The sequence below is a fragment of the Atta cephalotes genome (genome assembly GCF_000143395.1).
Source record: "Atta cephalotes unplaced genomic scaffold scaffold00023, whole genome shotgun sequence".
NCBI classification, from domain to species: Eukaryota; Metazoa; Arthropoda; class Insecta; order Hymenoptera; family Formicidae; genus Atta; species Atta cephalotes.
Genome location: NW_012130087.1, coordinates 4784355 through 4811523, shown reverse-complemented (window position 1 = coordinate 4811523; position 27169 = coordinate 4784355). Strand labels below are relative to the sequence as shown.

General features: G+C 28.0%; 2 protein-coding genes and 1 pseudogene across 2 annotated transcripts in view; 1 reads left to right on the top strand and 2 right to left on the bottom strand.

Annotated features, from left to right (window-relative positions):
- Nucleotides 1-1877: 1877 nt before the first annotated feature.
- On the bottom strand, nt 1878-14493 carry LOC105620037 (annotated as a pseudogene).
- A 311-nt stretch (nt 14494-14804) lies between these two features.
- On the top strand, nt 14805-18056 carry LOC105620036. Its single transcript, XM_012201547.1, has 4 exons — nt 14805-15136; nt 15518-15694; nt 15863-16183; nt 17975-18056. Exons 1-4 carry the CDS (start codon nt 14805-14807, stop codon nt 18054-18056), a joined length of 912 nt encoding a protein of 303 aa, XP_012056937.1.
- Nucleotides 18057-21455: 3399 nt separating this feature from the next.
- LOC105619956 (peroxisomal N(1)-acetyl-spermine/spermidine oxidase) overlaps nt 21456-27169 on the bottom strand; it is a 15846-nt gene continuing 10132 nt past the window's right edge. The window contains exons 6-10 of the mRNA XM_012201470.1: nt 23318-23449; nt 22983-23182; nt 22793-22913; nt 22453-22559; nt 21456-21757 (exon numbers count right to left, since the gene is read on the bottom strand). Coding sequence (XP_012056860.1) covers nt 21736-21757; nt 22453-22559; nt 22793-22913; nt 22983-23182; nt 23318-23449 — 582 coding nt within the window. The 3' untranslated portion in view covers nt 21456-21735. The remainder of the gene's footprint in view (nt 21758-22452; nt 22560-22792; nt 22914-22982; nt 23183-23317; nt 23450-27169) is intronic.

Here is a 27169-nt window from a genome sequence, read left to right as displayed (position 1 = left end):
AGCGCTATATTACAGCGTGCGTGCGAATGCTTCAGACCGAGAATAGAGGTCTTCATTTAAGCTGGGGAATATATCGAATAACTGTGCTCTACAGGGATCTCCCAAGTGCCATATAAAAGTATTTTTTGTAATATGTAATTTTTTATTAAAAACATTTTATTTAAAGAAATTATTTGATTTGGGATTTTGGTGACGTACCCTGTATGTTTCAATTTATATTATCATAATGTACAATGTATTTATATATAAATGTTTACAACAAGTAGTTGCCTTAAATATATTTATCTATGGCGAACATTGTAAATATGCATACATATTTTAGTTTTCCATTCATTACGAAAATGATATAGTCAAAGATGTAGTTAGAGAAGGGAATCTAACAGCCTAAAAAAAAGTATGCAATCAGACATAAATATGATTGCGAAATTATTTGTGCAAAATTTGAGCCGATATGTTTAAAAGTAACAATAAATAAGCAGCGAATCTTTTTATTAAACTTCATAAAAAATAAAATTATATATGACTCAACTATTGAGTTAAATAAGACATATTAAGCTGGAAATAATAATTGATAATATAATACAATGCAAAATGAAATCGTGCAATAACAGCAAAAATAAATGGAATGAATTATTAATCTATAATGCATTATGCATTACACATAATTGCATATACTATATAATAAATTAAATTTTACTTATAAAAAAATGTTTATTTTCTCAAAAATAGTGTATTTTCGAAGTTTTTGGTATCGCTGATTCCAATTCTGAACATAGATTTATAAAATTTCGAGCTCTAAGCACAATATTGACAACATAAATGAATATAAACGAATAATAAACTCAGAATTTTTCTTTAGCAGTACCCAGAGCTGACGTGGACGTAGAAAGTTTGTAGTTCCTTTTTGATTTTCTTTTTATTTGGATTTTTTTTTATTCTTTTCTTGTTTTATTATTTTTTATTTTTATATATTTTTTAATTTTTTTTAATTGCAATTTTTTGTATATTTTTTAATATATATTTTTATATGGTTTATAATTTTTATTTTTTTATTTCGATTTTTTTCAGTAATTAGACAAAATTTCTTTTGAATGCAATTAATTTTCAAAGCAATTTTCATTACTAAAGGTAATGGTACAATATTTTAACTCAAACGAGCCACAAAAGTGATTTTCTCAGCAATCTAAAGATTAAACGGGAAAAAAATTTACGATTGAAAAATATAACTTTCATTAACATTATCTCATCTTTCAAAATCAATTAGTCTATCAGCTTCGCGGAAATCAGTTTCTACGCCGCCATATATATTAGAATAATAATGATTACATAGCATCATACGTACGTTTTCCAGCGAAAAGAATTACCTAATCATTAAGATTCATTTCAATGTCAATAGAATTTATTTTATAACAATTCAGTAATAAACATAAATAAAAAATAAGCAATAAATAACTACAGCTAAAAATAAAAAAAAATTTATATGTTATAACATTTTCGAACATTTTATAACATTTTAGATGAAGCCCTAATGTTAGATAAAGACCTAAAAATAATGAAAAAATCAATAATGATCTCAAATTAATTTGCGTAATAATTGAAAATGATGTTTACTTTTATTATGCTTATAATATTTTTATTTTATATATATTATTTTATATATTTATGTTTTATTTTGAGATTACGTACAAGTTTATTTCCAATTATCGGTTCTGCCGAATCTCTCGCGAGTTGCATGTTCATTTGCTCGGAAAGCATTTGCTTTGAAAACTGTATGAGCCTTGAAAATGTTTATTGATATACCATTTAGATCTAAATGTATAAAAAAAAATAGTTAAACAGATCTAATTATTTTTCTCTCATTCAATTTCAGTAGAAAACTATCTTAACATTCTTGTAACATTGTAATGATATTTAAACGTTTTTTTAACAATAAATATAATCTATCAAATATATCAGTATCCGATAAAGTTTCCATGACTTGCGTTTTGTCCAGTTAGCTAAATACATAAAAGATTCGGCTGATGAGCAACAGTAATAAACGTGAACACATCGCTATTCTAAAACAAATATATTTGACAAAAATAATAGAATAGTAAAACAAAAAATCATCGAAATTTATTTTTAATAATAAATTATTGTTTGGCATAATCTCTTAGACTTTCGAATGTTTATTTTTACTTAGTCATAAGTTTGCAAGAATTCCCTCTTATCTGTTTCCGACCAGATAAAATCAAAGTTGGTTTTGTCTTCCAGCCACCATCCGTGTGTAAATTCGAGAAAAATTTTGTTCGCTATTCCAAATTTAATCCCTGATGGCAAAATAATGATGTTAAAAGTAATATCAAACATGTCAGTACCATTTCCTTTTATAATATTATACTGTTAATAAAAATTTCTATCGCGCTGTTTCTTCTGTGGCACGAACATCGAAGAATATTTCTTTTTCTGAACACTTAGACACCCAATGAATATAACATGCGATGCAGAATACTCGCAATCACTTCTGGTAATCATCGTCACATTCTCGCCTGAATTGTAATTGCAAGTTGTCATAATTTTTCCAAGCTCTATCTTTTCCATTACTGGCAAACATTTCATTTAGAATTTTTTGCTGATAAAATAATTATATTATTAATTAGACAAGATGAATACATACATTTGATTAGAAAAAATAATATATGTAAGATATTAATTATATTACTTTAGTAAAATATTTTAAAAATGAATTAAACATTTATTATATACTTAATTAATTTAATTTTCAAGTAATGATCACTATTTTTTTTAATAGATTATGTTTTATGTTTTGTTAAAACGATTATGTAAAACGAAATGTTATTGAGGACATCACATACATTTATATATCGCATTTCTGATTCGATATTATCAAGTAATTTAAATAATCTTTTATCTACCAATAGTACATCAAAAATCGTTTTATAATCACGCCCTTTCCAATTCAACGTAAAATCGCCTTCATATTCCCAATGTTCTGTTAAACATTTCGCAGAAACATCAAACTATGTGTCGCTGCAATCTATAGAGTTTTGTATCTTTTCTAAAAAGGATAATATTTAGTACTTTACGATTCATGAAAGGTTTCTCATCAAAAGCTTTATAATATCTATTAATATTAATATAATATTAATAATACTTACTAATATTAATATAATATTAATGATTTAGTATATTAAAATCGTAATATATTTTATTATATTAAAATATTAATATTAATATTTATTAATTAATCACGTTTTTAAAGCAGAAAATTTAAGTTTTCAAACAGAATTTGTGTTTTTAAAGCAGAAAATAGTACATGTATATCAGTACAGGCAATCGAATTGTAGGCAATAATTTTTATGCGCAAATGAACTGTCGGCAAAAGTAACATAAGCAAACGATGCTGTAATAGGCAATCGATTTATAGCACTGATCTGTATAAATATAAAGATCAATAATTTGTAGGCAAAAGAGACCATCTCTTTATTATAGCATAATAATTACCGATGAGTGTTTGGCGGTACGGCCGGATAAATATACAGGGTCCCATAACTGTTAATTAATTTCTGGGAGTGAAGGAGGATGAAATTTTAAATTTAAAGTTCTTTTTGGCTCAGACAATTATTTACTGAGTTATTAACGATTAAAGTTGATCAATTAGATAGCGCGCAATCGGATATGAAAAATTAAAATAAAATTTCAGTCCGGAGAACAAAGTAAGCGCAGGGAATCTATGGTATGATGCGTTTCTACATACTCTGGCTACGCCGCGCTATCAACTTTAATTGTTAATAATTCGATAAATAATGATCTGAGCCTAAAGTGGGAAAGGAACTTTTAGTTCAAAATTTTAACCTCTTTTACTCCTAAAAAAATTAATTAAGAGTCATGGGACACCTTGTATACGCATTTATATGTCTAAACCTAAAAAAAATGTCACAACCTAAAAAGAATATTTTTAAAATAAAAATTTTTTAAATGACATTTAATTATGTTTTTAAGAATATATTGTTTTACTAACATTATTTGATTAATCAATAATTTTCTTAAATTGAAAAATAAGTTTTCTCCTTCTCTGAAAAACTTAATTTTTTAAGTTGTGCTATTTTTTAAATAAAAAATGATATATCATAGAACATTAATTAATTTCTTTAGCATTAACATATAAATTTTCAACTTCTATTAATAATATCTCGATAAAGAATGGAAACGGCTAAACCTTTTAAATGTTATTCAAGATCATGACCTTTATCATATATTTCAAGAGTAAGGTTAATTGGAGATGGATTCTCTAACCAGAAATTTTATCTATAATAACATCGTCCTCAACTGCAAAAAAAACAATAATGCGATATTCATTATAATGACGCAAAATAATCATAGGATGAGTTCCTAACAATGAGTAACACATGAAATAATAATCGTGAATTTTTCTTACCGGTGGATTCAATGGAAACTACATAAGAAATACAATATAAGAAAATATATCAAGGAAAAAATTATAATCAGACCAAAATAAAAATCCATCGTTAAAAAAAACTTACAAGAATCACACAAGAATATTGAGATTCTACGGCATTTAATGAGCTGTGATGATTAACGGCGATGAATTCTGCATATAGCTTTTTCCTATCCCATTTCTCCCTCCTAATTACACAAAGAATAAATATACAAAACAATAAATAGAAACAACAGAAAGAAACGAAGAGGAAAAGAGAGTATGTTGAAAATCAGAGTGGGAATATAGCCTGATATTTTTATAATAGTACTGAGGTCATCAAAAATATAGATGTTGCAGTTTTTGCAATAAATAGTTCATTTGATGAAACAAGTAGCAGTCATTAATTACACAATAACAGTTAAATTATAACATTCCAACAGAATTTTTTTCCATACAGTATCGAAAGTTTTCAAAAATATCTCAGATATTTCAACTGAAAAATGAAATATTTCATGAAAGTTGCGAAATATGTCTACATTTCTGAGACAGCTCTAGTATAGCAAAATATTCACTATTATTGCACATAAAATCTTTTCGAAAGGTTGATGAAATGTTACAGAAAGAATCCGCAAATCTTTTTGAAACACTAAAATTGTTTCAGTAATATTACAAAAATGACTACAAATATTTAAATATACTTGATTGATATACTTAAATAATATTAAATTTGTTATGTCGAAATAATAAATTTAAATATTGTTCAGTATCAATTAAACATATAATTACATATAATTTCCGAGTATTCAAAATTTCCGAAGTACTCAAAATTTCTTAAGAGTTTTGTGATCTGTTTACAGATTTATAAGAACTTAAAGTTTCTTAACATAAGTTCTTATCATTATTCGTTGTAATGTTAAATCGAACTGACATATATTAAAATTTTATCAAGGATATTTTATAACTATGACTATATCAACACTGTGATAACTACAATTGAAAGTGCGTTTAGTATAACAGTAATTTTGGATTTTTTATTCAATTATAAAATTGATATAATTATATTAGGTGTACAACTTTGCTTCCGCCGTTTTCCTATAGATGGCTTTAGCGGTAAGTGGTGATCGAAATAAATAGATCATAGACGTCATACAATAAACTTGGGCATCTGTCAACATAACCCCATAGAAACATTAGTCGATTTGTGTCTGCATCATAAAGTTATTCTCGTTGAAAATGTCAGTTTACGAGTCAAATTCTTGTCATTTGCGGGATTTTAATTTTTTGCTTCAATATGAAGAAATCTGCGGCTGAGGCTCATCGAATGCTCTCAAATACTTATGGTGAGGCCGCTATTAGTGAAAGAACGTGTCGTGAGTGGTTTCAACGCTTCAAGAACGGTGATTTTGACGTCCAAGGTCATGCTCTGTATTTAGTGGGACCAGCTCGGCGTAGTGTATTATGAACTGTTAAAACTGAAACAATTACAAGCGATCGATATCGAACGCAATTGAACCGAGCATTGAAAGACAAACGGCCACAATACAACGAGAGACACGATAAAGTGATTTTGCAGCATGACAATGCTCGACCCCATGTTGCGAAAGTGGTCAAGACATACTTGAAAACGTTGAAATGGGAAGTCCCCACCCGCCGTATTCTCGACGTTGCTCTCTCTGACTATCACTTGTTTCGATCAATGACACACGGCCTGACCAGCACTTCCGGTCTTATGAAGAAAAAATTGGATCGATTCGTGGATAGCCTCAAAAGATGACCAGTTTTTTCGACGCGGGATTCGTACGCTACCCGAAAGATGGGAGAAAGTAGTGGCCAGCGATGGACAATATTTGAATCATAAATGTATAACCAGTTTTTTACAATAAAGCCTCGAATTTTGGAAAAAAAACGGCGGAAGCAAAGTTGTACACCTAATATAAATTTGTTATTACTATGTGAATAGTATATTAAAAGAAAAATATTCTTAATAATACTATATATCAATAAAAATTTAATTTAATTTTAATTTTTATTAAACGCTGATTATTAATTTAGAACAATGACTAAATTTTAAAAAAAATTCAGAACCTGCTCTTGCTGCATAATATAATATTCTTGCATAAAATAATAAAGAGAAAGAAAAAATGAAGCTAAGAAAAAATAATTCTCTCTCATCAAGAATTGTTGAAATAATTTTGAATATTAAATTTTGTGCACAAATATGAATAATTAACATTTAAGAATATAATTAATATGTAACATTGTGACATACGACTCGTAATAGTTATTAATAACTTTTATTTTTTCTCTAGTAAATTTATTATGAGTTTCTTCTTATTTATTGAATTAAATGTATTGTTAAATAGAATTGAATTTGAACGATAGTATTTATAGATATGTATTTCTAAGTAAAAGACTTGTATAAAAAATTAAATAATTCTTTTATAAGCTTTTAACAAGAATGAATATAAAGTGTTTCATTGTTTACTTTCCTTCAGAAGCGTTTGATTAGTTAATTGAAATTCTAACGTAATTGATTGAAGCAGATTGATTAAACAAATTAGTATATTTCACAAAAATTTTCAAGATACAGAAAAATATCGATAGAATAGAAAAAAACGAATTAATCCAGGATCAAGAGACAACAATATAAAAATTAACAGAAAAAGTACAATAATAAAAACTTTTGACATTAAAATAAAATAACTAATAGAGTTAATGAGATGACGACACGTAATAATTTCAGTATAAAGAGAACGATGATGCATACTCTCGCCTAGAATGCTATTTGAGCCGAGTAGGTAACAATTGTTTGCGATAGATCTTGGGATCGTTTGCATATGTGCATGCGAATTTTCTCATTTAGCCTTATGGCCATCTTTGACGTGTTTCTTCTCGATTTATGAGGTTTACTTAGAGATTGACTGGAAGGCGAGAAGCTTACTGAATACTTCCATTTATTGCATATCACCATACAGAAAAAAAGAAATCATAATTTAATTGAAAAACTAAAACTAATTGAAAAACGATTTATTTAACGTACAAAATCAAAAACCCTGCTACATCATTCAACGCATGGACATGAACGCATAAGCGCGACGATCATCCGCGGAAGAAAAATAGGGCAATCATCGCATAAGCATCAGCCAATAAGAGCAAGCACATAAAGCATGAACAACAATGTTACACAGTAAAAGTGAGATTATCATATAACACATTTTATTGGACATTCTATCAATTTTAAAGGTTCCTACACAAATATAGAAAATTGATCCCGATGAAATGAGTTAATTTCCAAATATGTAATTTACAATATGGCAAACAAAAAGATAAGGCTGAATGATAGAAAAGGCTGAATAATAGATAGGCTGAAAAAAATATTGTAGCATCTTGAAAAGTATTTTTTAATCTTGAGAGTTTATCTGATTCATCGTTACTTTCAATAATGGCTATCAATAAAATAAAAAAAGTTTTTTCAAAATTCGTAAATAGTTTCATGCAAAAGGAGTACTAATAAAATTTACTCTGTTCCACGAGTGCAATGCACAGCAAAAATCCAGGTGTGTAAAATAATCCTTTATTGAATATATAACTACTTTATATAATTACTTTATTAAATTTAATGAAATAATTTTTAATTATTAATAATACAAACTCACAAAAAAAGTATGCTGGGGTGGAAAAAAAATAACCCATTTTTCCCATGTTTGACTCATTTTTTTCGCTAGATTAAAAAAATTTGCCCTGGATGGTCTTATTTTTATGTCAGAATCGTATTCAGCGACTGAAAAAGCATAAGAATAGCTGGGTCTCCATTCCAGCAGGATACTTTTTTTTGTGGACCTGTGCAATTAACTCCTTAAAATCAAAATAAGTTCAGTAAGACTTTGGTGCCTCCTCAGCGTAACATTAAAAAAAAAAACAGAATAATCGTATCTAATAAGTTATGTTGAATTATTTCGTCATCGTCTATTATTGTCGTTTTTTTATTCATCTTGCCACAATCAACAAACGACAATAAGATGGTGATGAAATAATTCAACTTATTAGATGTGATTATTTTGTTTTTTTTATTGTTACGTTAAGAATGGCTCGAACTTGAGTCGAAACGTTCATTTATGTAAGCACTGACTAATGAGTTAAATAATTAATTTATATAATTTTAAATTATGCACTGTTTTTCGCGCTACTCTAAAGTCTTTCGTTACTGAACTTAAATTTTTAATTATTATATAACAATCGAAATAATTTTCATAATTTTATAACAAATTTTTATCATCAATTATTGTAAATTATTGTTGTCACTTTCATCTTATTATAATTATATTTATTTCACCGATAAAATATAATTAAGATAATAATTTAATTATTGTTAAATAAAATTTAATAAAATAAAGAATAAAATTATAAAATAAATTTCTCATCATAAAATAAAATTCTCATTTTAGAGCTAATTTTGTATTATGTTTTAATCAAAAGTAAATCAATTTCAGAAAGAAAACATGGACGATATACAGTGGTGGAAATTATTTATTTAAGATTAAAGCACAGGGAATAATATATTACACTAATTCAAAAAATAATTTTATTCCATTTTTCTCAATGGTATAATAAAATTATAAAAAATTTTAATATGCTGGGGATCTTATTTGAAAATTTCACATATCTTCGAGATACTGAACAATAGTAAACATTCCATTCAAAGTATATTACTTTACTGATCACAATAGTAAAGACCCTTCGTTGTTATATAACGCTCACCAACCTTGTGCTCGCGTGATGTCGATCATTACAGAGGAATGAATTGCATCGAAATATCGATTCGTTTTATTTGGAACATTATAAAAATGATGTAACATTGCATACTAACGTATGTTGCTTACGCACGATTGTGCAATTTACTCGAGTATGAACGAACTCGATTTATTGCCTTATGTTCAATAAAGCATCCTTCTCTGGTGGAAAAATTTCTCTGAATCGTTTATTCCACGTTTTGGAACACTTTCAGCAAAAATTCAGCATTTCAAAAAAATTTTAGTTTAATTTCGGAGAAATTTCATCAAAAATTTTAACAAAAGTTCAGAGAATTTTAATAAAATTTTAGAGAAGTTTTAATTCAATTTTAGCGATTTTTTAATTAGCTGAAAAATTCACTTTCAGTGAAATTTTAGCAAATTTTCAGCAATTTTGCTGAAATGTTTCAAAACGTAGAATAATTTCGACGAAATTTTTTCACTAGGCAGGATTGTTTTTCTTTTCATGGAGTCTCTCTTTGTTTTCGCTAACAACCTTATCTCCAAAATTAATTGATAGCAAGATAAAGCAAAATTAAAAATTTACAAAGCGAAAAAGATCATGCACGTATTTGCGCTAAAGCAAACCGAGCTTATATCAGAAATATTAACAATTTTGTTTTATTAACAAACTTAAAAGAGTAGTCTTAAAAGAGTTAATTTATATACCTATGGTAATTCAGCTGAGAGATACATAGTGTTAACTATTTAGACATTATAAACATTGACCTTCCTGATCAAACAAATTAAAAAATTTTTTAACTTATTTTAATGCAATATCGTTACTGTTATACATTTATTTTTATTACATTTATGTAATTTTAATAAGCATTTTAACACGAAGATTCTTAGATATTAATATTATATCTAATATTATATCAGTTGCTATTCACAAATATTTATATTCATGATGTAGCAATTGCACCGTCACAATCTTAGCTGCATAAGAGCTTACATATATTAAATAATTAGTTCATAGAAAAGATTAAAATTCAAAGAAATATCTTCCGCGAACCTGTTACAAATATTCGCGTAAAACATACACAAACAGACAAACATGATTTACTTTCTTTTTTTAGCCTTTTATTTCTACATACATCTTTTTTCACTCTTTTCTTTTTCTTCCTTTCTTTATTTTTTCTTTTTTTTATTTATACTATGATTAGTCAATTTTTAGGTGCGGCAGAAATCTTAATTTGACTCTGTGCCTAAATTAAAGAAAAAAATCATACATTCAATTTATAATATAAAATAAGTTTTAAAATCCAATTTGGTTCATTAAGTTATTTCTATTTTTTTTAATTTTTTTAATTTTTATTTTTTTTATCTGTTTTATGTATAAAATATATAATGATAATGCAGCAGATTAAAATTTTTATGCTACTTATGTATAAATAAAGATTGCTCATGGGATTAGCCATTTGTTACTGAAAAAAATAAATAATGATTAGTGATACATTACTGGATCAAAAAGTGCCGGATATCCGAAAAATATCCGATTATTGTCGGATATTATTAGTATTTGGGAATATATCCGGTTGAAATTTGATATAATTAAATTGTTAATTTTTTATTATACAGATGTTCAAGAAATAAGTACACATATTCATGCTATAATATTTTATTTTTGCATTATATATAAATTACAATTTTTTTCTCTATATAGGCTTTTTTATTTAGAAGATATTTTCCCGGAATCCGGTCGGAATCCGCAAAATGTCTTGAAGAAATTGCCTCCTCAAATGTCCGATATCCGGTAATTTTATGATCCGATCTCTAGTAATGATATTTTAAATAATAAATTACTTACCTGTAGAAAAATAACATAAAAATAACGATATATTTAAATGTAACGGTAACATATTACTTTTTATAATTACTAATAGATCTTAAAATATAATAATATAGTAGAATGAATGTAATAATTAGATCGAATAAGAAAAATAAAAAAAATTATCACAAAAATAAAAATATCTAGCGTATACATATATGCACATGAAACAAGTTAATATACGGTCATATAGATTAGAATTAGTACCCAAATTTCAATATTTTACGTTGTCAGTTATGAAAGTTGTGAAAACGATTAGATTTAAATCTAACAATAAGATAATAAATTTAATTTTGCAAGGCATTATGAAAAAAATTAAACAGCAAACTTTATTTTTATTCAAAGTAACGTTCAGATTATATATAAATTATATATAAATTATATATAAATTTATTATTATTTTTAAGTCATTGTCATTATTTTTAAATTATTTTTATTATTTTACTTTTTTCGATCTAGCAACGTTAAATATTTTTACATAAAATTTTTTTCTATTTAAATTACATTTTTTTATTTTATCTAATTACTTCTTTAATTTTTTGTGATAACACTTGAGTTGAGTAAGTTAAGGCAATTTTATGGTAATAATGTTTTGAAGAAGAATTAACTTTTATATAAATGATATATATCACTAGAATTAAATAAATTTTAAGAAATAATAATATATTTGTAATAATTTGTTAATGATAATTAAAACTATTATTACTTGAATTTGAATAAAAGACTTTTAATTGGAAGAAAATACATATCAATTGGATTGAGAAAATAAAATTTATCTTGATGACAATTACTGATATCAAATCTTATTAAAAATGAATATATTATAATACAGCCGGATTCGCGGTTATTCGCGGCGCACTCATGTGCTCTTAGCACCGAGGCATTATCGTGTCTCATGATATATGTACAATTAAAGTATCTTTCATACACTTGTAAAATTATAAAATTATAAAATAATAACAATTTATAAGAGTATAAACTAAACGTTAAGAAAAATTGTTCCTATCGCTTGCATTTATCAATTAGCAAACATAATATCTGCGATAGTCATATATCATGATAAATAATTATTACAATTTTAAATATAAATTAATTCCTAAAAATCTTAATGATATAAAATGGTTGGATATAGCAGGGTCGTAGGAGTCAAGCACGGTGCATAATTCTTGCAAACCAATACAGTTAACAAAACAACTTTATTAATAATTAATCCACTTAAAACAAATATATTTGACGATTGAATTGACTATCAAAACTGAATGAACATTGCGCAATGTTAAACTTTTCTTACTTCTGTAAATCTGAAATACTGTGATGCGTATAACATTACATAACATATTATTGATTTTTCCTAACGTTTTCCTAACATTGTAGCATCAGTGAATTTTTTACCGAAGTTTCATTAATGAATTCACCAAATCACCAATTTTCAATTTTTTAATTTATCTTTTTTGTGTCATTATGATTTTTCCGAGATAAAACGATTTAAGTAGATCTTTTCCCATATAATATGTGAAGAAAATGTTTTATTTCATCTTAATTCTGTATTATGTGGAGGCAAATCAAATTGTACTTACATTTATTAATTTGCTGCGCTGTACATATGTATAATCCGATCACACTAAATAAAAAGCAATATAAATTGATAAAATATAATATGACTATTTTGAAATTGATACATGAAAAAGTAAAATTATACCGAATCAAAATAAAATAAATCTTAAAGCTGAAAATTCTCAAAATAGTCGTTTTTGCTCTTTGATGTAAATATAAGTCTATAATATAAAAAAAATTCAGTTACAAAAAATAAATACATGGAAATAACTTCGTTTGTATTCATTAAAAAATGCAGTGAATGAAGTAACTATCAATTTAGATTTTATTAGAATTTTATTAGAATTAGATAGTTAGCAATTGCAAAAAAAAATGTAAATTAAATAACTTATATTTATGATTTTTAAATTAGTTCGGAAGTTGACCAACAAGAAATTATTGTAAGAAAATATTTTATTTATGCGAGAAGTTTCGACATTAAATTCAGCTAAAGTAAAAAAAAGATATATATTAAAATTATATAATAGTATAATGGCTTTAAAAAACAAGTTAAAAGAAAAAGAGCTACGAGATAGAAATTTTACTTATAAAATTAGTAGAAAAATAAAAAAATATCTTAATAAATTAATTATGAAATTTAATGACATATCAGCTAACAACAATAAAAATCTATCTATTCAATTAAAATAATTAAATACTCGTTAAAATTAAATGAGGAAAATACTTTTCATAATTGTAGTGTTTCATAGCTGACAGTTCAATCCAAAAAAATTAAATAATGAGAAAAAAGTTAAATAAAGTACGATAGACAATGCGATGAGAGAAAGATTTTCGATCGACTTTATATTATATTTTAAACATATTTTATAAACATTGATAATGATCCGATTGTGATCGATTTGTTGTTGTTAGCCAGTATGTTACTAAATTTCATAATTAATTTATTAAGATATATTATTTTTTTGCAATGTATGACTGATTTTAAAAGTTTTACGTGAATTAAAATTTAAGTGTCTATCAGATGATATATATCTTTTGTACAATTTAAAAATAATATTGTCCTCGTCTTTAAATAATTTAGCACAAGATCTGATTGTCTTTTATATTTCTAATGTAATCTGTAAACGTTTATATATTGAGTTAAAAATATATAATGTTTCATCTATATTATTCTTAGGAACTGATAGTGAAATATCATCGACGCATCTAAAAAAGAACGGTACTAAATGTCTTAAATTGAAATATTTCATCAATATATAATATTACAATATTTCCGACAAAGTATTTAAATATCAATATTTCATGATATTGTAACAATATTTCCAATAATATTAAAATTTCAATAATGATTTCAATATTGCAACAATATTACTACAATTTGATGATACTCCGCGCTATTAAAATATTGCAACGTTGCTGCAATATTTCGTGCTGAAGAGGTGATAATAAATAAAATTTGTTTAATAAGAAATTATTTGCAATTGCCCATTCTTTTTTCATTCAAATTCAAAGTAAATATTTAATAAAGTAAAACCGCAATATGATAAATGTGAATTCACAATTAATTTACATAAAATATAAATGTTAACAAAATATTTTTATTTAACCGGAATGTTTATATTTGGTATATGTATAGACCAAATATAATGCATAGCATAAGATGCGTAATTTATATTTTTACATCAAATACATATAACATAATAAGTTGAAAAAGCTGAAGAATATTTATTTTACAAAAAATATTATAAAAAAAATTTAGTTTAGAATATACTTAACATAATCAGTGCTCTTATATTCGCGTCTTCTTAATTAATAAGAACAGATGTAGCATTATATGGCACACGTTTATGACGTGCAACTTACAAAGCATAATACATTATGATATCAATCACATTATTAATAGGAATACATGCCAGACTAAAATTATGTTATGTAAAGAAAAACAAAAAGAGGATTTTTATTCAATCTTTTTGCTAATAATATATGATTAAAGTTGTATAAATGTATCCGTTAAATCTCGTGATAAAATAGATTCGAATTATACAAACATCAATATTTATGTACATGCTCCGTCAAAGAATCATATACGTATCTCTAATTGACCTTTAATAAATAGTGCAAACGCTTTTTCACATCGCTTCTGTATCATCTTTGATTAGTCACTAATATTCTGTAGAGAGTTGTTATAATGGCAGAGCGAAAAGCAGAAGACGATCTAATTCCAGTTCGTCACTGGATACGTGGACATTACAGGAAATTGACAAGAACTAAAGCAACATGCAATCATTGTAATGTTCAACTCATTATAAATACTAAACATTTAGTTGCTTTCCATAAGCACTTAGTAAACATACATCCAGAAAAATTATCAGAAGAAAAGAAGAAAGAAGTTAAATTTTACTGGACTTGGGATCATTTTATCGCAAAAACCGATAGAGAGGCAATATGCAAACATTGCCAAGTAATAGTTAGATACAGACATTCAGCTCATTTAAAACAGCACTTAAAAGGACATCACAAGTAAGTACACTCCATATACATATATTAGAAAAATAATAAACTCTGAGAAATGTGTTAAATTGACAATAATAAAATAATTTATATTAACTAAATATGTAAATATAACGCAGAGAAATGTAATCATATATTGAAAAATGTATTTAACGTGCTTCCGTGCATCTTGTCAAATATGATGTAAAAACACTTTTATATTCGTACAAACGTATTCTGTAGTTTTATTGAGTACAAAGTCCATTCAAGAAATTAAAATTTACTACCACCATGCATAAAAAACCAATATTTGACCATTGTTCACATAGTGGAATAGTGTACACCTAATTTAAAATAATATTTCTACTGCATTTTTTATCGTTTTTTTAATTCTTTATATTATATATGTAGGATATTGAATCCGAGTTCATATAGTATAATAAATAACGAAACCACTTTATATAGCGATGCAAAGGAAAACAAGAATATAACTTTAAGAAATGCAAAACATCAAGAAGATTTACCTAACTCATCAAACCTAACTAACAATTTGTCTGAATGTATAAAAGGAACAAAAACACTTGATGAGTAACTATAATCGCTTTGCGTTAATTACAATATATATAAATAGGTCCTATGAATTAAACTTTAAATTTCCTATACAAATAATTCCTATACTTACTACATGAAACATTCATTTATTGCTTCAACAATTACCTTTATAATATGTACAGCCAATCAGAAATATTTTTTCAGGGAAGCAGAAGACAATGTAATTCCAGTTCGTCGCTGGATACGTAGACATTACACACGATTAACAATATCTTCATTGCAATGCAATCATTGTAATAAAAGATTCATAATGTGTATTTATCGCTTAGATGTTTTACGTAGGCATTTGCTGGTGGTACATCCAGACAAATTAACAGCAAAAAAGAAGAAAGAAGTTAAATTTTATTGGACTTGGGATCATTTTACCGAAAAAACCGATAGAGAGGTAATATGCAAACATTGCAAAGTAACAGTTAGATACAGACATATAACTCATTTAAAAGAGCACTTAATAATACATCACAAGTAAGTACACTCCATAATACATTAGAAAAATAATAAATTCTGAGAAATATGTAAACCTGACAATAATAAAATAATCTATATTAACTAAGTACGTAAATATATATATATATATATATATATATTGGGAATACAAATTAATTCGGTTCCATTCAAAAATGAATTTATTTCAAAACAAAATGAATGAACAGATCAATTAAAATACTGTCCATCGCTGCCTATTACTTTTTCTCATCTCTCAGGCAATTTTCGAATTCCATCTCAAAAAAATGACTCATCTTTGGAAGCGATCCAATTTTAGAGATAATTTTCGATTTCTGCGAAAGAAATGAACTGGTGACTTGCCAAATCGACGTGCTGCATCCTTCGGAACAACCAGTAATCAGAAGGAGCAATATCCGGAAAATATGGCAGTAAAACATCCCATTTGAGCGTTTCCAAATATTTTTTTACGACTTTAGCGACATGAGCATTGTCATGAAGAAGAATAAGACTTTATCATGTCTTTGCTCGTATTCCGGTCGTTTTTCTTCAATGCACGGCTCAAACGAATCAATTGTAGCCGATACCGATCGCCTGTAATAGAATCGTCAAGTTTCAGCAGCTCATAGTAAACAAGATCCTTTTGGTCCCATCAAATACAGAGCATGATCTTCGAACCATGTTCGGCCGTGTTGATGTTGAGGTCGATGGCAACGATTGACCGGGCTTAGCGTAGTATTTTTTCTTCTTGGGATTGTCGTAGAATATTCACTTCTCATCTCCAGTCACAATCCGATGCAAAAACCTTTTCTCTGTTGTCTTTGAATCAACTGTTCGCAAGTGAAAAATCTTTTCAACATCTCTCGGTTTCAGTTCATAAGGCATCCAATTTCCTTGTTTTTGAATCCGAATTCCCATGGCTCTCAATCGTACAGAAACGACTTGTTGAGTTACCCCCAATGATTCTACAAGCTCTTCTTGTATTTGATTCTGTTCTTCTTCGAGTAATGCCTCTAATTCTCTGTCTTCGAATTTTTTTGGCTGTCCAGAGCGAGGCTTGTCTTCAACATTGAAATCTCCATCCTTGAAACGTCGAAACTATTCCCTACATGATTTATCAATTGGAGCAGTGTCACCATAAACTTCGACAAGCATTCGAGCGTCAGCCGCACTTTTCTTCCAATTAAAGCAGAAAATCAACCTCCCGCAAATGCTGCTTAGTTAACACAAAATTCGACATTACAAACACAATAAAAATCAAGGTTTTTGTGTGAAACTCAAAGCGATATAAACTGAATTTTATTATTAGCAGATGTTCAACCTTTCTGAAACCGCCAAAATCAACTGTCACTATGAACCATTCACAACAGCTGGAGCCATCTTTAGAGAAACGGACTGAACTAATTTGTACTCCCAATATATATATATATATATAAAATACAGCAACGCAATCATCAAAAAATGTATTTAACTTTCCATGCGTCTTGTCAAATATGATATAAAAACGCTTTTATATTGTACTATATGTACAAATGTAATCTGTAGTTTTATTGAGTACAAAGTCTATTCAAGAACTCAAATTTACAACTACCACGCATAAAAAGAACCAGCAATATTTGACCATTTTAATTTTGACCGAAGAATAATCAGATTTGTAAAATATTTGAATTTACTTGCTTTTAAATGTTCGAATAATGAGATTCTAAAAAATGATAATTCTTAATACTTTCGTATAGTAGAGTAGTGTATAATTTGGAATAATATCTTTACAGTATTTTTTATCACTTTTTTAAAATCCTTATATAATTGTAGAATATCAGGTCCAAATTCTAATAGCGTAATAATTAACGAGAGTTCTTCAGATAGTGATATAGATGCAAACGATAAGATATAATTCTAAGAAAGTAAAACATCGAAAAGCTTCATTTAACAAATTTAAATAAAAATGTACACAAATGTACGGAAGAAACAGAAGCACTTAACGAGTAATTATAATTGCTTTGCATTATCTACCAACACATATAAATAGATCTTTTAAATTTAACATGAAATCTTCTATACAAATATGTATATTCTATTATATGAAGAATTTTTTTATTGTTTCATCAATTATTTTTATAATAAATAGAATAGTATACAAACAGAAATTACTTAGTATACAAACAGAAATTATTTTGTTCAGAGAAGCAGCAGACAATTTGATCTCAATTAGTTGCTGGATGCGTGGACATTACACAAAATCAACAAAAAATAATAAAGTAACATGCAATCAATGTAATGAAAAATTATTATATGCATTAGCCACTTAAACTACATTACTTTACATAAGCATTAGACTTTACATAAGCCTTATTAGAGACACATCCAGATAAAGTAACAGAAGAAAAGAAGAAAGAAGTTAAATATCATTGAGACTATTTTACCATGAAAAATGATTTTCAGACAGCATGCAAAGAATGTAAAGCATTAATTATGTGCACATATGCAATAGGTTTAAAAAGAATTCACATACACACACACACACACGCACACACACACACACACACACACACACCACACACACGCGCGCACACACGCGCGCACGCGCACACACGCACACACGCGCGCGTGCACACACACACACAAAAAGAAATATTCTCCATGTATACCAAAGATTAATATAATGTTATCTGCGTGCCCATAGGTATCATTTTTTTATCCTTATTAATTTTATTAAACATTATTAACTCTGTGTTAAACAAGAAATGATACACAAGAGTACTCGGATGTTTCTAAACATAATTAACAAGAAAAATCGTTTGTTGTAAGATTGATTAATAATTATAACTTGGTGTTTTTTAAATTATGAATTTCATCGAAAGACTACGAAAATCTAAATATTCTAATTTTAACATATTCTTGTACTTAGTTTGCTGTAGTTTACTATATTTAAATTTATAAATATGTAGAATATTATTTATAATTCTACGTAATTTTACAAAGAAGCTTATGGAAAACTTTTAAGTATTTTGCAATTTTAGCATTTCTATATATAGGTTTTTGTAATATTTTTCGAATTCAGAAGAGTTTCATAGACTTTGGCAGTTATTTTTTAAGAACACAACCAATACAGATAAAAGCTTTTAACGATCTTAGCTGAATCTGTACTTGTATAATTCTGTTTAAATTTATATAGTACTATGTAGTTCATTAAACTACGTGCCGAAATGATTTTTCGATCTTGAAACGCAAACTTTACTAAACTACTGTAGTAATATCACGAGTTAAATTGACTAGTAATTTAAGCAATTTGACGCAGAAAAAGAAAGGTTAGAATGATTTTAAAATAATGGTAAGTGACCGAAAAATCATTTTCGCCTATGATGAATTACATATATATATATATATATATATATATATATATATATATATGTGTGTGTATTTCAATGAATCATATCGTGAAGAGTCTTTCCGATGCAAATTTGGCAGAATATATAAAATTCATATGACGATTTATCTTTAATGAAATTTTTGATCGCCTTAGATAAGATTAATTTACACCCTTATGTATGAAGCAAGTACATTTATTGACGATTGAATTTACTATTTCTGAAACTACATTATGCAATGTTCAAACTTTTCCTACTTCTGCATCTCAAATACTGTGACTTGTGTAACATTACATATTACTTTGAGCGTTTTCCTAACATTGCAACATTGACGAAGTTTTTATCGAATTTTTATTAATGCCACACTAAATTATCAACTTTCAACTTTTTAATTTATCTTGTTTTGTTTCGTTATGATTTTTCCGAAATATAACGATTTAAATATAGATCTTTTTCCATGTAATATCTCGTACAGTACAGAAAAATTACAGAAATATTTCATGTTGCAAGATTGCAACATTGCAAAAATATTGCGAAATATTGTTGCAATATTACAGCAATATTACAACATACATTCAAAGTGAGCTTTCTAACTAAAGAGGCACAAATCGATACAAGAGTCATTCCATCTTTGTTTCTTACTGTTTATTGAACAAGAATGATCCTTGTATCAATTTTTCTTTTACTATAAATATTTTTTAAATATTGCTGCAACATTGCTGAAGTAATATTGCAAAAAGAAGTCTTCGCAATGTCTCTGTAACATTGTATTGCAATATGCAACGATGAAATGTTGCAGTAATGTTATTAGTTTCTGTGCTGTATGGGACATGAAAAAGATGTTTTATTCTATCTTAATTCTGTATTATGTGGTAAGTTTATTTGTTTTCATTTACTAATATATTGTACTGTACATATGTATAATCCGATCACACTAAATAAAATGTAATATACAACTGACAAAATATGATATAATTATTTTCAAATTTATACACCTTGAAAAAAATAAAATTATATTGAATTAAACCAAAATAAATTTTAAAACTGAAAACTGAAAATAATCATTTTTATACTTAAAATAAACATTTTTATACTTTAATGTAAATATATAATTGTATGATGTAAAAAAAATTTAATCATAGAAAAATAAATACATTAAAATAACTTCATTTAAAATAACTGCATTCATTACTAAATATCATGAATTAAGTAACTATTAATTTATATAGTTACAAATTACAAAAAAATGTAAGGTATACAGAGATATAAGTGGAAAAAAGAAATGAAGATTGTTACAGTTACTGAGAAAGATAATTCTAACTGTAACTTCATTATATAAATAATAAGTTATTTCAAATAGGGTGACGAAATATAAATACATATACAGGATGTCTGGAAATAATCGTCAAATATTTCATGGGCAGATAGAGCCGACTGAGTCGAAAAGTCCTTTACCATTTTGTGAATTTCCCCAATAGTTAATGAGATATTAATCCTTAAAGATAGCCGAATATGCGCGCTCGCCCGGCCTACTATTATATATTGGCCTTGGGAGTTGGGGATTGGCTGGCAAGCGCCCCGCGCCGCCGCAAGCCTCTATAGCTCGGACGGCGCGCTTGCCAGGCTCCCCGCTCTCCACGGCCCGCGCGCCAAGCGATCGATAGGCATATACACTTCGCAGTAGTATTCGGCTATTTTTAAGGATTAATATCTTGTTAACTATTGGGGAAACTTACAAAATGGTAGAAAACTTTTCGACTAAGTTTAGTCCGCTCTACCTGCCCATAAAATATTTGGCGATTATTTCCAGACACCCTGTATATATAAATAAATTTTATTTAAGCATATTCTCGATTTAATAATAGTATACTGAAAGAAACATGAACAATATATAACTATAATATATAAATAATATACACAATAAATAAATAATAACAAATATAAATATTATTTCTCTTAATGTTAATATTATATATTTCGTGTTAATTATATATTTTTCTGCATTTTACATCAGTTTACATACAAAGTATATTAAAATTTACATTATCATAATGTACAATGCATTTTTATTCAATGTTTACAACAAGTAGTGTAGTTGCTTTAAATATATTCGTCTATGAATATTATAAATATGCAAATATGCATATTTCTAGTTTTCCGTAATCCATTTGTTAGAAGAGCGATAGTCATATATAGAAGATGTAGTTAGAGATGAGAGTCTAACTGCCTAAGAAAAAGCATGCAATCAGATATAAATATGATTAAATTTGTGCAAATTTTGAGCCGATATGTTTAAAAGTAACAATAAATAAGCTGTGAATCCTTTACTTTTATTAAACTTCGTTGAATGAAATATAACAAAATGAAATATATATGATTCAACTATAGAATCGAATAATACACGGAGAGAATTTTCTTTTAAAATTTTTAGCCTAAAAATATGGTAGTTGTGGTACAATACAACATTTTAAACACTTTTATCATGCATTTTAATAAAAATTAATCAAACTTATTTTGTACTTTATTGTAGTTTTATTAATGAATGAGAAAGATTAAAATTCTTCGAAATACAATCTTGTCCCACGATTGTCATATAATATTTTCAGAGTAAATTCTAAGAAAAAGTTCTCTCTGTGTACATATTAAGTTGGACATTGGACATATCATAATAATTATTAATATAATATTATTAATATAATATAATGCAAAATGAAATAGTAAACAACAGCAAAAATAAATGAAACGAATTATTAATCTACAATGTATTATACATTACACAGAATTGCATATGTTAATAAATTAAGTTTTACTTAAGGAATTACTTCCTTTTTCAATCTTAATTAAATTATTAAGTTGGAAAAAATTTTAAATTTATAATTTGAAAAATAACTTGAAAAATGAGTTTTATTAAAATTATTTTACCTTTCAAAATCGATTAGTCTATCAGCTTCGCGGAAACCAGTTTCCACGCCGCCATGTACAGTAGAATAATAATGATCATGCGTGGCTTCTCCAGCGAAAAGAATTACCTAATCATTAAGATTCATTTCATCAATGTCAATAGAATTTCTTTTGTAATACAATTCAGTAGTAAATTAAAAATAAGTAATGAACTAAAGCTAAAAATAAAAAAATTTTAATATTATAATAATATAATGTTATAAAATAATATAATGTTCTAAACAATAATTTGCATAATAATTAAAAATAATGTTTATTTTTATCATTTTACTTATAATATTTTTATTTTGAGAATACATACAGGTTTATTTCCAGTCATAATCGGCTCTGCCAGATCTCTCGATGTTACATTCATTTCCTCAGAAAGCATGCTATGAAAACTGTATGAGCCTCGAAAATGTTCATTGGTATACCATTTAGACCTAAAAGTATAAAAAAATAATAATCAGATCTAATTATTTTTCCCTTATTGAGTTCCAGTGACAAATTACCTTAACATTCTTATTGGTTTCGTAACGTTATCATGACTTTCAAACGCTTCTTTCAACAATAAATATAATCCATCAAATACATCAGTATCCGATAAAGTTTCGATATATCTTGCGTTTTTTCCAGTTATCCAAGCACATAAGAGATTTGGCTGATAAGCAACAGTAATAAACACGACTACATCGCAGAGCCATTCGCTATTCTAAAACAAACATATTTGACAAAATTAAGTAACGGAAGGACTAAAGACAAAAAATCGTTAAAATTTATTTTTAATAACAAATTATTATTCGTTAGAATCTTTTTAGTTTAAATAAAATTTCGAATGTTTATTTACTTGACCATAAGTTTGTAAGAATTCTTTCTTATCTTTTTCCGACCAGATAAAACTAAAAGTGGTTTTGTCTTCTGGCCACCATCTGTGTGAAAATTCGAGAAATATTTTGTCCACTGTTCCAATATTTAATCCCTGATGGCAAAACAATGACATTAAATATCCCAGTAAAATTTTTTCATGCATGAATAATATAAATATACAGGATGTCCCATAAGTTTTTGTATAAATAGAACGAACTAAACTGAATTGAAAAGTTCTGTAGCATTTTGCAATTTTCGCAATGATTAACGAGATATTAATTACTAAAAATCGTTGAATATTAGTTTTCAATAATTTTTTACTCAAATACTATATAACTTTACAAAAAAACAGCAAGAGATAAAAATGTTTATTTTCTTCTCATAAAGTTCTGAGAATTTTTTCAGAAATTTTTCGGAATTTTTTAATACCGTATTTTCTCATGTTAGAAAAATAAGAAAATGCAATACTAAAAAGTTGATAAACAATTCTTAAAAAAATTCTTAGAGTTCTATGAGAAAAAAATTAATGATTTTTATTTCTTGCAGTTTTTCTGCAAAATTGATAGTATTTGAGTAAAAAAATTATTCAAGACCAATATTTGACAATTTTTAGTAATTAATCTTGTTAACTACTATGCAAAAATTGTAAAATGATAGAGGACTTCTTGATTCAGTTTAGTCCGTTCTATCTTTACAAAAGTGGTTGGTAAAAACTTATAGGACATCCTGTATATAAACATACATAAACACGTATAAATATTTATAAACATGTATAATTATATTTGAAATATGTCCATACATGTTTATACATCTCTTTTTCTTTTGTAAAATTACTTTTTAGTATAATAGAAATAATAATAGTAATGAAAATATAAAAATAATTAAAAAGATTATTTTTTTGCATTATCCACTTTAGAAAAAGGCAAGTTTTGAAGAATGTAAAAAGAATACTCATCACAATTATGCATAATTCTATATATAATTATACATAAATAATTTTTTTACATTTCTTTGAACTTGACTTTTTCTAAAACAAGTAGTGCGAAAATTATCTTTTTAATTATTTTTAACGTTTTCACATTATTGTTATTATTTTCAACTAGTCATCTTGGCAATGCCAAGGTGTTTAAATAAAACAAATAAAATTTCGCAGATTACATTGCCCGCATTTTTATTTTTTTTGTTTGTTCACGTTCGCCTAAACATTTTAATCATCTATCGATATTAATTTTAATGGATCTTTTATACGTTCTCTTATTGGTACGGACAGTAACTACTCGAACAATATCGTTCTGATCTGCATGAATCTCTACAACTCTTCCTAATACGCATTTGTAAGGTAGAGATTCTTCCTCTTCTTAATCACTAATTGCTCAAGTAGAATTTAACGCTAGAGTCAGTCTTCCATTTGGATATTACACATAGTCAAGTATAGTACTTCTTTGACCATCTTGTCCAAAAATGTTGTTTGATGCCTTCGACTAATTGATAGCTTGATAGTTTAACATGGATACTTTTTTGAGATCGGACTCCGGAAAGGTTGTAAGAGGCTCTCCCAAGAGAGAATGATCCGACGTTAATGCGTTCAGGTCTGCTGAATCATCCGATATTGGAGTCCGATAGGACGTGAATTTAATATCACCTCTGTGAAAGAACTGTCATCAATTCCGTTATGGTTAGGGACGTATCGCCGCGATCGTGCACTTGAGGTGTTGCTTCATTGATCGCACTGCTGCTTCCCAAATGCCTCCAAAGTAGGCATGAAATGCCACGTTATTCTTTCCTTTAGCATGACTTGGTCAACATTTTCTTTGAAGCTTGCTTCGAATAATTGTTGCAGCTCACGATCGGCTCCTTGGAAGTGCCATTGTCCGAATATATGTTTGCTACCTTGCCTCTTCTTAAAATTAATCTTTTCAGAGTCCTAATAAACGTTTCATGTTAAGTCCTCGATTAACTCCAAATGAACTGCTTTAATAGCCATACAGACGAATACGGCGACATAAATTTTGAATTTTACGGCTATTTCTCCTTATCCGCTCCCTCGCGAACAGCAGCCCACAAAAATCTACGCCGGTATAGAAAAAGTCGCGCTGACTCGAAGATCTGGTAACTGATGACTCGGCACTGGGACAGCCTTACATTTTACGCAATTCTTCACTATCTTCTTTACTTCGCTCTTTCCAGATACTGGCCAATATTCCTCTCTTACTACTGCCAATGTTGCTTGTGATACAGCATGATAAAGTCTTTTCGTGATGATATATATGATAAACAACTTCGTGAAGTGATATTCGTCGATAAAATAATCGAATATTTTCGTTCTTGACTTGGGTGAGTGTTTCTTAGCTTCTCCTCGACGCGTAATACATTTTCTTCGTCTAAAAAAGAGTCTAAACATAACAGCTTGGAGATTTTAGGGACCCTTTGATTTTTCTTGAAGCTTTCTAAATTCTCTTTAAACTCGGTAGCTTATACAAGTTCACTATTCGAATTCTCGCACTATTGATTTTTATGATAATCAATCCTTCGATTATCTCGATTTCTTAAATTATGAACGAATCTTAGCAAGTGTGAAGTTACGCAAGTAACAACTTATCTAGTGACGAGTATTTATCACAGACGGAAATTTCATTAATCGATGATGTAGTAACAATCGTGTCGCTGCGTTGTTGGAATCTTTTTACCAGACAACTCCTCACCCTGTAATGGCCACTCCTCATATTTTAATAACGGTGGGCCTTCCCACCGTTATAAGCTGTTTCAACAATTCGGGCATTGCCCATTCCCAAAAATTGTTAATACATAATTATGCATAATTTTATATATAATTATATTAGGTGTACAACTTTGCTTCCGCCGTTTTCCTATAGATGGCTTTAGCGGTAAGTGGTGGTCGAAATAAATAGATCATAGACGTCATACAATAAACTTGGGCATCTGTCAACATAACCCCATAGAAACATTAGTCGATTTGTGTCTGCATCATAAAGTTATTCTCGATTGAAAATGTTAGTTTATGAGCCAAATTCTCGTCATTTGCGGGAGGTTTTAATTTTTTGCTTCAATATGAAGAAATCTGTGGCTGATCGAATGCTCTCAAATACTTATGGTGAGACCGCTATTAGTGAAAGAACGTGTCGTGAGTGATTTCAACGCTTCAAGAACGGTGATTTTGATGTCGAAGACCGGCATAGCGGTGGAAAAGAGAAAGTTGTCGAAGATGCAGAATTGGCAAGACTCGTGTCAAAATCAAGAAGAATTGGCACGATCATTGGGAATGACCTAACAAGCCATTTCAAAACGCCTCAAAGCCATGGGAATGATGCAAATAAGCAAGGAAATTGGGTGCCGTACAAATTGAAGCCGAGAGATGTTGAACGGCGTTTGTTTGCTTGTGAACAGCTGCTTGAAAGGCAAAGACGGAAGGGATTTCTGCATCGCATTGTGACTGGGGGGGACGAAAAATGGGTTCATTACGATAATCCCAAGCACAGAAAATCATGGGGAGTTCCCGGCCATGCTTCCACGTCGACGGCCAAACCGAATATTCACGGCTCCAAGGTCATGCTCTGTATTTGGTAGGACCAGCTCGGCGTAGTGTATTATGAACTTAAAACCGACTGAAACAATCACAGGCGATCGGTATCGAACGCAATTGATGCGAGCCGAGCATTGAAAGACAAACGGCCGCAATACAATGAGAGACACGATAAAGTGATTTTGCAGCATGACAATGCTCAATCCCATGTTGCGAAAGTGGTCAAGACATACTTGGAAACGTTGAAATGGGAAGTCCTACCCCACCCGCCGTATTCTCCAGACGTTGTTC

Bases quoted from the DNA above. Each gene is read 5' to 3' on its own strand.
- LOC105620036 (XM_012201547.1), top strand. From the start codon at position 14,805: ATGGCAGAGCGAAAAGCAGAAGACGATCTAATTCCAGTTCGTCACTGG. The intron at 15,137-15,517 runs GTAAGTACACTC...TTATATATGTAG, and splicing joins CACTTAAAAGGACATCACAA to GATATTGAATCCGAGTTCAT. The intron at 15,695-15,862 runs GTAACTATAATC...ATATTTTTTCAG, and splicing joins GGAACAAAAACACTTGATGA to GGAAGCAGAAGACAATGTAA.